Here is an 11,657-nt window from a genome sequence, read left to right as displayed (position 1 = left end):
ACGAAACGGCCGTCCAGTGCTTCCAGGTTTTCCATGGTGGTCTAGATTCAATTGACTCACGCTTTCCACTATGAAAATACTAAATCTCCACAAAAACCACTTCTGATGATAATAATAATAATAATACTCGATTAATTAATGAGCATTTCTGAAATATGAATAACAGACAATGAAGAATGGACAAGAAAAATTTTCTTTTGTGAGTTTTAATTTTTCCACTTGAGGTCAACGTAGAACCCATACCATATTAGTGTGTTGGCCCCAGTATCCATCCCAAAATAGCACAATGAGATGAATTGCAAAAAGTGTAGTAATAATAATAAAGTGAATGACTAAATGAATAGAATATAATTTAAAAAGACAGTGGGAAAGATATGCATGAAAGTGTACTGAAAGCAAAGATCGAAGGAAAGATAAAGTGTGAATGCACCTATTTCATTATGGACGATTCTTAGCCAGCGTCAACTAAAATTCCTAACCGCCGATAATAATTATGGTACAGATCCCAACTAAGTAGTCTGAATATCCCAATATGACTTAGACTAACAGTTAATGACGTTTTTGACTGATGCCATGTGTTGGTTTAGCCTCAATTTAATCGGCGTATACGTGAATTGACTTAAATGTGAATAGAAATAGGTGGGAGATAGCAGTTGGAATCCAGGATGCATATTTCGTCCAGTTCCGGACTCATCAGCTGGGTGTACCTGCATCCCGATGAACAAAACGATGACGTTCTAAGCGAAAGATAATTGGTTCGAACCCCGAGTTGAGCATCGACTCCGAGATGCAGGTGCCTTCCAATTATGAGTAGCAAATAAGACGAAATGCGAGTCCTGGACTTCAATGCTAGCCACTATTCATCTCTACTTAAAATGCTTGTGACCTACTGTAAATATTGAGGCAATCTGCACAGGATGTACATAACTCAAAAAGAGAATGATCAGTTGAAGTCCTAAACACATCGACGGAAAGTTCTAAACAACCAATACATATGAATTAAAATTAAATGTGAATAGATTTTTCACTCACTGGTAATAAATATAAACAAAAATGGTCTTCTCTCACTTTTATTTGTATGTAGATTATTAACGCTGAAGGAGTATAGAGTGTTATTCATCCGATCTATCTAATATACAAATCATTCGTTCTTAATCAGTTTTACAAAGAATAACACTTTAAACTACCAAGAGTATTTTTGGAGCACATTTTGTACAGTTTGTAAGTCGTAGTGACCTGATCTGACTGGAATAAGGTTGTATGATGATTTTATCGTTGTATATATTCTATCTACTTTCGCATATAATTGTCAAATTAAATCGCGTTAGTATTTGACCATAGATGCCTTAGAAATATTGCTCGCATCTGCTGGGATCACCGGCTAAGTAATATTGAGGTTAGACACAAGGTATTAGGGAATGATGGTAAATCAGTTGATAAGGTTATGAATCTTCATCGACTGAGATGGTTGGGCCACGTGTTACGTATACCTGAACACCGATTACCACGACGCGATATGCTGACTAGTGTAGGGGATGGTTGAAGGAAAGTTAGGGGCGGCCAAACCAAAATATGGCATCAGTGCTTGAAGTCACTAACTTCTAGTCTGAGCCATGTTGGCAGATACGGACTACCTGGTTGGGGTCCGCGTGACTATCGTAACTAATGGTTGGAGACTCTAGGTGACATGGCTCAGAATCGATCACAATGGTGTAGGTGTATACACTCTTTATCTTCCCTTGAACCTTAAGATTAAAATTGCTTCATATCTGTCTTCCTTCCTATACTATATCCTTATATACAACCTATCTTTTATATACTACCACCACTAAATTAACTATTTCTATGAATCCGGTGTTCATCTTGTTGTGCTAACGAGGTATGGCAACTTGGACCGACGCGTATGTGCCTGGTCCTATGTTGTGGCTGACTGACTGACTAAATCGCGTCAATGAATAATGGGATAAAATAGGTCAAATATGGGAATGAATTTCAAACACTTATATTTCGTATACTTGTTGAACCGAACCGACATTCAAAGAAACGAAGTGGAGAAAGGTAAGCAAAGCAGAGCGGAGAAAGCGAGTGAGCCAACTTGATTTGACCAAGCGTAACTCAATATTTATAGTCAGACAAAAATAGGCTACAAATATGTGATGGGTAGGATAACAAATGTACACATAAACACTAATATAAAAACAGTCAAGGTTAATAAGCAAATCATTTCCGAAGTCAGAATGTGACTCAAGGAGAATGGATAAATTGGTCTGTCCCCAAGCTAAAATAACTCATGCGGGCATGACATGGTACTAAACTCTATATTGTCATTTTCATAATGAATTGACTCCATTAATAATGCATGCTTACTTATTCCACTCGTAATGGGGTTCATGACCTTTAATTCCTCTAGTCGGTTAAATTTTATTGAGAAGTCATGATTCACAGAGGTAGTCGGGTAGAGAACGGGCCAATACTAAATACAAGAATGATGTTGTAAACGTAAGTTATTAAGGTATCGATTCAATAGGTAAACGAATGGAAAGCCCTACAGTTTATTTATTTATTTAAACACATAAATATTGGTGCAAGTGGGCACCATATATATATATACGCCACAAAAAACAATGAAAATGGGAAGACGAAGGGGTAAGATGCATATAAAAAAGGGTAATGGTGAAGGAGACTGAAATGTAAAACCAGAAGAACTCTCTCAATTAAGGAGGTTATAACCACTCTTTATGAAGAAAGTAAAAGGTTACTGCAGGATCGCCACTGGCTTTTATTCTGAGCCATATCTGATAACGTCTCTAGCCACTGTGTTGCACCATCTCTCAGACCCCAACCAGGGAGTCGTGAAGGACCAACAGAAGCCAGTCCTTTGCAGCTTTCTCTCATACCACGACACCATGTCATACACTGACCTCCTCTCCGCTTTTTCTAACCAGTCCCAGCGTCGGCATATAATGCACGACGTGGAATTCTCTGGGACGACATTCGTAGAACATGCCCAGGTAACCGAAGTCGGTATTTCAAGATGGTGACACCAATTGAATTATCGTTTCTGCGCCCGAACACACGATGCCGAACCCCTGCATTACTAACATGGTGTTGCCACTGGATGTCAGCAATCCTCCGGAGACAACGATGATCGAACACAGAGAGACGTCTAACATCCTGAACTTGGAGAAGTCAGGTTCCACAAGCATAGAGCAAAACTGCTCTCACCGACGCGTTGTAGATCCGACCTTTTACAGCCAGACTAACATCACGAAGGCGCCAAAGATGGCCCAGATTGGCATATTCCGCTCTGGCTGTCACTATACGTGCATCGATCTCATCACTCACGCCACCACTAGCACTTATGCAGCTACCTAGATACACGAACTTCTCAACTACTTCAATCTGCTCACCAACCAAAGTGAGTATAGGAATAGAATTCTGCCAGTCTTGTAAGAGTAAGAGTCGTTTATAGATGAGTCCTGTTGAAGACGCTTAAAATAAAAGATAATACAACATTTGTCTACTGCCACTTAAAGATTGCAATAGCTCTCTAGTTGATATCAATTTTTGGTAAAAAAAAAGTGTGGGGGGGGGGAATCCTCATCGAATTCAATACACTTCATGAATAAGATTGAACAATTTAAGATAAGTATACATTTATACAACTCCGCCTGTAGCTCTTCTAGAGTTACTGCCGGTCCCAAGCCCGGGTAAAGGAGGAGGGTTGGGTATGGGGTTAGCGACTCCATCCCGTAGAAAAACTAACTCGCTAAAACAACGCTAAACCAGAAAAAAAACATTTATACTATAACATATAGCTTACTTTACTGGTTTTAATACAACAGAATGTTTAGCAAGTATATTAATTAAATTTTGTTCAGATGGTAATAAAAATAAAATTGATCGACCTATATGTCCATTTCGTCCAGTTCGACCAATACGATGTATATAATCTTCAGTAAAATGTGGACAATCAAATTGTACAACCCAATGAACATTTGGAAAATCTATGAAAAGATAACAACAACGACAACGATAAAGTTGAACAGAATAAGGTGAATTTTGAATTTATAGACAAACCAGCGAGATTTAAGTTAACAGGTCTTGAATTTTGGCGCAAAATTCATTCACATCCATTTGGCCAAATAGCATTTTGGCATTATAACTGATGTCAGTTCATGATGAAAACATTAAATCTAATCCTTAGACCTAACGTCTATCTTTAAATTATAATTCCTCACACTAATATATAATCCTCATTTAACCCTAGTAAGTAGGGTGGACATTCCAGGGTCATTTTATTGTTTCTCAAAGGTCGTCCATAAATCGTAGGTCTCACCAAATTAACATTGAATGTTATGAGATATTTTTCATGGTACAGTTATCATATTAGAAATACTAACATATTTGTACAATGGAAGATGGTCGCACAATTTCATGGATTGGTTGAGGTTAGATATGAACATAGTTGGATGTCGGCTCAGTGGTCTATCGGTTATAAGTGCTCTGGCGCGAGACTGGTAGGTCCTGGGTTCGAATCTCGCGAGCGAGAAATCGTGGATGCGCACTGCCACTGAGGAGTCCCATAATAAGACGAAACGGCTATCCAGTGCTTCCAGGTTTTCCACGGTTGTCTAGCTTCAATCGACTCATGATCTCAACTATATAAGAAGTGAATTGTTCATTTGAATGGTAAAATGGGAATAAATTTCAGAGTAAGAATTTTATGAAAAGAATAAATTTACGTATTTGAAGATGAACTGGATGACCTAATGTGTAACGAAAATTGTTGGGGGTGATCCTGAAAATTACTCGCAACAGACATGACAAGCTCAGGAAAAATTAGGAAGCATTATATCCAATGAGCGTTTGATTAGAAGTTTTGCTAGAAACATCACGAAAATGAAAAGTCACATGTAGAGGTTCTGATTGGCTGATTATTACACTGCCGCTGTTTAGTAGTATTCTAGAATTTTCAGGTAAATCCAAGATCTTCTTAAATACTATAAAAACCCTATATTCTCTTTACATAAATGAACCTTTGGAGTAAAGTGCTTCTCTCCTTTTCCCTTGTGTTCATGCCGCTGTGTAGAATTAGCTTTGGGGTTACGAAACTAGCTTAGGATTCGAGTATAGCGTTCAATCAGCAAGACATCAAAAATTTAGTTGGAATGTAATAAATAAGTAAAATCAGTTTATACTGAATTCATAAAATTGTAATTAATAATTAAATGAAGAGTGTGAAAAATGAAAGGAAGGTTAATCATGCTTGCTTTTGTATTATCAAAGCAATTTGCAAGTAGATCACTGTTGTAATTGGGTAACCAAATATTATGTCTGGGGAGTCGTCGCTGTTATGTATGTGTCGACTCGGTTGAGTTTGTAGTCTTATTGATTTTACTTAACAATCGATAACCACTGAAATTACTCAGTCCTACTGCTTATACAGGGAGATGAGAACCACTACAATTTCCACGATGCAACGTGAGGACATGAAAGATTGATGTAATGAAGATGTATTGACGTCCCCAAAACATATCTCTAAACAAGGTCCCAAAGTCACATCATTCTTAAGACACAATACAATCACTTATACTCTAACTTTTACATAATTAATGGTATCACGTAGGAGGGGGGAATACATACAGTTACTGTAAAAAATAAACACTATAAATGTAGTTCATCTGACTTAATATAGGGAATAAAAATGTCGCATTGAACGACATTTCACACCAGTCATATATAACAAAGTTTACAATGAATTGACTCCAAAATGTCACAAAGGACGAAGTTCGCACCTATTACTCTGGCCGAAATTCACTAGTTCATAAAAAAAAATATTAACCGAAATATTAACATTTTTGTATTCCGCCATCAGTCAGTCAGTCAGTTACAACTGACTGGCGCCATATCAACTACTGACTGACTGAACATACATGAATATGTTCAATGGATTTCCCGATTAACTGATGATTCATGTTATCTTAGAATTTTACTTAAATAACCATTAAAAATCCAAGAGAAATTGGACAACTGTTTCATCCTAGTACGAGACTAAAACTAAATATTCAACAATTTTTACAATCGTCTCCCTCCGCCGCACTAAAAATCATTATTATCGGAATTACAGTAAGAAGCCATGATCATTAGGACTCAGTCATATCCAGGGCTAGATAAATATTTCTCAGTAGGGAGGAAAGATGGTTGTGCGATATTATGAATGAATTTAAGTTAGAAATGTAAACAACTAAGTATTATCAGTAGGGGTTTTGTGGATATTATAGTAATTTTGATAGTTGAGATCATGAATCAATTGAAGCTACACCACCATGGAGAACCTGGAAGCACCGGACCGCTCCATGAGGTATTTCCTGGAGTTGTGGCGAGAAGTAATGACCAGTGGAGTACAACCAGGTCTGTTGTGAGATAGTAACTCACTGAAGACATTGGAGGATGTGTCGCTCAATTTCGTGGATCGGTTGAAGTTAGACATTAAAACCGTTGGATGTCGGTTCAGTGGTTTAGTGGTTAAGCGCTCGCGCGCAAAACTGATAGATCCTGGGCTCGAATCTCGCGGGGCGGGATCATGCATGAACACTGCTGAGGCGTCCCATAATAAGACGAAACGGCCGTCCAGTGCTTCCAGGATTTTCATGGTGGTCTAGCTTTAATTGATTCATGATCTCAACTATCAAAAATAACTAAGTATTAATTTAGTAATTTAAAATTTATAAATTCTTTCTTGCTGCGAAGCCTGTAAGTCATGAATTCAATGTCAGAGAGGATGATTATAGATGCTTCCTAATAATAAGCAGTTCCACACCAGGACAAAATAACTATTAAGTACCTTTTGGTTTTGTATGATTTGCCAATAAACATGAATTAATATTCCAGGTTTTAAAACCAATCTATCTAATACCATTTCATATTCTCAATGAATCTGAAGGCAAGGAGTGTGATACAGCACCGTTTACTTCATAGCTGAGTAAGATTTATGAAATTGTGACTGACATGTAAATGTTAATATTTAGAAGACATATAGGGAAAATGAAATTTTGGTCAAATAAATTAAGTGAAATGTTCAAACGTATCTATACTGAGATGTTAGTTAATGTTTGAAGTGATTTTATTTTATTTAAACACATAAATATTGGTACAAAGGGGGATCGAATACATATGCGCCACATAGGTCACTTGATTTGTGTGTGAGTTGTGGTACTGTCCGGGTACCCATATCAAAGCTGATGGTTTACTTAGAGGGCCACACGCGCAGTCTTCGACCTAAAGGTCTGGTCCACGAAGCAGTGGAGCAACGTCAGAAGATACATTCCTATGGTAGCCAGTGACCGACGATTGATTCATACGCCATTTATTCACTCAGGATCCTAGAGCCTATGTTCACCATTGGTTTGGGATCAGGGTTTTCCAACTCCCCTAGGTGGATCTGCCGTATCCACCGGCCCGGTTAAAGCACCGGACATTCGGTTCTTGTCCTCTCAATTTCGTAAACAACAGGAATGCCACGAGAAGGTAGTGAGTAAGACTTCCCTGTCAGAGGCTATATACGCATGGTCATGTGAAAGCATTTGGAGAGGGAGAGCGGACTCTCCCCACTCTCGGCCATACCAGGGTATTAGGGGGCCAATGTTTGAAGAAAATAACTTGATAAACATGCACATATATATATATATATATATATATATATATATCATTAATATCGTAAAGCATACTGTACTTACCTAAACCTCGTTCAGCTAAATTAGTAGCTAACAGAACGGAACCATGTGGAGAATTAGCAAAACGATCATAAACTTGAAAACGTTTTTGTTGATTCATATTACCACGAAGTTGTAGAATTTTAAAATATGGTCTAAGTAATTGAAATAATTCATATGCATATCGAACCTTAATATATATAGAAATATCAAAAACAAACAAAGAAACAAACAATGAATGATAAATTGGTGTATTCAATGTTCGAATATCATTCAATGTATAAATATTCAATTGAAACGTTCCAGTCAGTCAGCTACAACGTAGGATCAGGCACATATATGCATCGGTCCAAGTTGCCATACCTCGTTAGCACAACAAGATGAACACTGGATTCATAGAAATAGTTAATTTAGTGGTCGTAGTATATAAAAGATAGGTTGTATATAAGGATATAGTATAGGAAGGAAGAAAGTTATGAAGCAATTTTAATCTTAAGGTTTAAGGGAAGATAATGAGTGTATACACCTACGCCATTGTGATGGATTCCCGACCATTGCTGCTACCTTGACGTGGTGGTCGGGCTTGCCTATCATGATGAACCAATAGGGCTATACTGGCTGGAACATTCGTTCCTCAAGTTCCTACCATGCCAGGCAGGTCGGTTGAAGAGCGGTAAGACTAAAAGCAGCAAACCCAAGGTTCAAAGGCGAAGTCGTACTGCTGACTGTACAGAGGTGTGACAGCAGTAAGGTGTTTCCTTCAGACAACCAGCATAACAGCGATGCTGCCTTCCCACAAGGAAGGGTGGGGTTAGAAAAGGTCCGCCCCGAAAATGCACACCTCGCCTTATTCCACGGATATCCGTCTCCGGCCGTAAGTTCTCAACAAGTACGGAGCTAACACGAAAATTGCTCACAAAAAGGCCGTGTGTGACCGACCTCAAGCAGTTGTCCCTTGGACACTGCGGTCACACTCTCAGGTCATTAAGATCACTTCTAACCCAATTTCCTTTTCAGGTACCTCTAGAAGAACCCTTCCACGGTGTGGGCAACCGGGAAGTGATAATTGCCCTCATTTTTCTAACAGCACTCAAGACCACTGTATTCATTGAAACGTTCCAGTATGAATTTAAAAAGAAATTGAGTTATATAGGTACATTATATTTTGAAGATTGTTTATAATGATCAATTTGAATTATATTTAAAGTTGAAAAGGTTACTGAAACTTTCCAGCTACCCATTTAGTAAAAGCAAATATCGTTTTGTGAGACAAGAAAAAAATGAAATGGATTAGTATTAAAGGTCTTTTCGATTTAAAAGTGACTAAAAATCCCAAGAGGCAACGTTTTGAGGTATGTTATGCATAATTTTTGGGTAAATGGTTATTTTCGCAGTATTAGATCTATACTTTCCCAAACTTGCTGCGGGAAACTCAAATTCGTGGGGAAGTGATGGAGAGGTGCGTGCTATCTTGACAGCTGACATTTCTTAGAGGTTAGGGGTTCGTAAACGAGACCGAAGGTCTTGATTTCAATTCCCGTGTACGGAGTCTTAAATGCTCACTGATGAAGAGTCCCACACTGAGACGAAATGGTCATTCAGTGTTCCCAGGTTCTTAATAGTGATCTGACTTGACCAGTTCATGATTTCAGCGAGAATTTCTAATTTATCTTTCCTTTTGTAGAAAACAAACAACTTTGAAGATACTGTTTGCCCGTGTTGAATATCTGACTTCTGCCAAACCCTAGTACAGTAAGCAATAAGATTTCGCCTCTGGACGTTAAAATTTAGAGAATAATTAAAAATATCATTCCGACTTATAGTAGACGCTATTAATTTTATTTCAAAACGACAATTAAAGCTTTGTAATTCGACTATCAAGCTTAGAGAACGCAATACCACTCAAGATATCAACTTGAACTATGAATCCTCTTCATCATTTTAAAAAATTACAAGATTGTTTATTGTCAGACAAGGTCTACATTATCCTTGAGAATAGCTAATTGTTGATAATCAGAAGGGGTTTTGTGGAGATTTTAGTAATTTTATAGAGTTGAGATCATGAGTTAACCCCCTTCTGATAATGATCATGTGTTCACTAGTGACTGGCTCCATGAGGTATTTCCTGGAGTTCTAGTGAGAAGCAGTAACCAGTGGAGTTCAACCAGGTCTGTTGGGAGATATCAACTCACTGAAGACATTAGTGAATGGTTGCTCAACTTCGTGGATTGGTTGAAGTTAGAAATTAACATCGTTGGATGCCGGCCGGCTCAGTGGTCTATCGGTTATAAGTGCTCTGGCGCGATACTGGTACGTCCTGGGCTAGAATCTCACGAGTGCGGGATCGTGGATGTGCACTGCTAAGGAGTCCCATAATAGGACGAAACGGCCGTCCAGTGCTTCCAGGTTTTCCATGGTGGTCTAGCTTCAATTGACTCATGATCTTAACTCTATGTAATTGTAGATAAATTTATTAACACCCTCCATAATGAACTCAAAAGTAATATTCAGTTTAATTGCCCATAACGAGTTTGTAACGATGCATATCATTTTTTACATAAATAGTTCAACATTTTCAGAGTGTGAAATAATTGCATAGGTCTGCTAGACACTCTTTAATACAGAAAATCAAGATATCGTCAGTGTTAACCACTGGAAATATATACTAACAAGCACATTCACCATTGATCAGTGTACTGATTTGTGGAGGTAGTTCGTAGTAAACATTTACTAACCGGTAATATACTGTTAACACAAACGAAATATCCATGTAATCTTTTCGTGAAGGAGATATCATATGTACATGCATATACACTGCGAATAGGACGTGGAATGTTTTGTCAGCAAAAGAATGAAGACATTTCATTGACAGTAAGATCAAACTTTAGTAGTTATCAGCAGATAACTAAGGCTAGTGTGATGTCTGCCAGTTGGTCGAATCTTGATCAATAGAGTAAGATCGAATCACATAAAAGTGATAACCTATGTATACTACATGCTTACTAAGTTGACTGATAGGATTAAAAAATTTTCTAAAAACATTACAAAGATACTATTTAATTGTGTGAACAATGGAAAGAGTTTTAATCATGAACTGAAGTCAGCTAAGGAATCATTGGAAATCAAAATGCATGGGGGTAGTTATTTCGTCCTATCTTGAGACTCCTGAGTAGTACGTACTGAAGTACGTAAGTAGTACAACCATACGAGGGACCGAGGCTAGGACCGTTAGGTCTTGTAGCAAGTACGCCATTTCCGCACAAATGAGTCATGAACCGATCATGACCACTTCAAAATATAGTCAAATTGCCATAAAGTGCGACAGTCACTCAATACCATCAGTGATGTCTGTCTCAATTAATGGTACTGGAATGGCACGCAAATGCCAAGAGACTTCGAAAAGCTGTTAGACTTGACTCCTGATGATGAAAATTCCGAAACTGGGAAAACAAACTCATGCAATCCTTTTGGTTTTTTAATAGTTCATAAGCAAGTTACAACTCGCAAGAAAGAAATATCTTGTCACAACTACTACATCAATAAAAAACGAGTCGACAACAACAGTACACACACAAACATTGACAAACCTGTTTTTGTGTTGAGAAAAATACAATGATCTTCTTTTTACAATGACTTTGAAGAAATGTCCATAATGTATCTAACTTTTGTTCTAATGGAACTATGGCATAATACTGAAGAAGTTCAGATGGTGTATGTAATTCCTTTGATAAAGTTGTACCATTATTATTAGTACTGTTAATATTATTATTATTGACTGACACAGTTATTGGATTACGCATACTAAGACGAACAAGTTGATCTGTAGCTCTAAGATAGTTGAGGAAGAAAAAGAGGAGGAAAAGGGTCAAAAACAAGAAAAGTGAAATTAATTTTTTGAAGGTATGAAGTAAAACCGAATAGACTTCTTTACAGTATACGCAT

At 37.7% G+C, this 11,657-nt stretch overlaps 1 protein-coding gene across 1 annotated transcript in view; it reads right to left on the bottom strand.

The window, feature by feature from the left end:
- Smp_127120 (putative dead box ATP-dependent RNA helicase) overlaps positions 1 to 11,657 on the bottom strand; it is a gene marked incomplete at its 3' end in the record, with an annotated part of 29,271 nt that overhangs the window by 7,547 nt on the left and 10,067 nt on the right. Inside the window, exons 4-6 of the mRNA XM_018798473.1 lie at positions 11,303 to 11,437; positions 7,740 to 7,905; positions 3,824 to 4,007 (exon numbers count right to left, since the gene is read on the bottom strand). Coding sequence (XP_018653412.1) covers positions 3,824 to 4,007; positions 7,740 to 7,905; positions 11,303 to 11,437 — 485 coding nt within the window. The remainder of the gene's footprint in view (positions 1 to 3,823; positions 4,008 to 7,739; positions 7,906 to 11,302; positions 11,438 to 11,657) is intronic.

Source organism: Schistosoma mansoni, chromosome 6 (genome assembly GCF_000237925.1).
Source record: "Schistosoma mansoni strain Puerto Rico chromosome 6, complete genome".
NCBI lineage: Eukaryota > Metazoa > Platyhelminthes > Trematoda > Strigeidida > Schistosomatidae > Schistosoma > Schistosoma mansoni.
The sequence above is the reverse complement of the archived record's forward strand: the minus strand, read 5'-3'. Positions and strand labels throughout refer to the sequence as shown.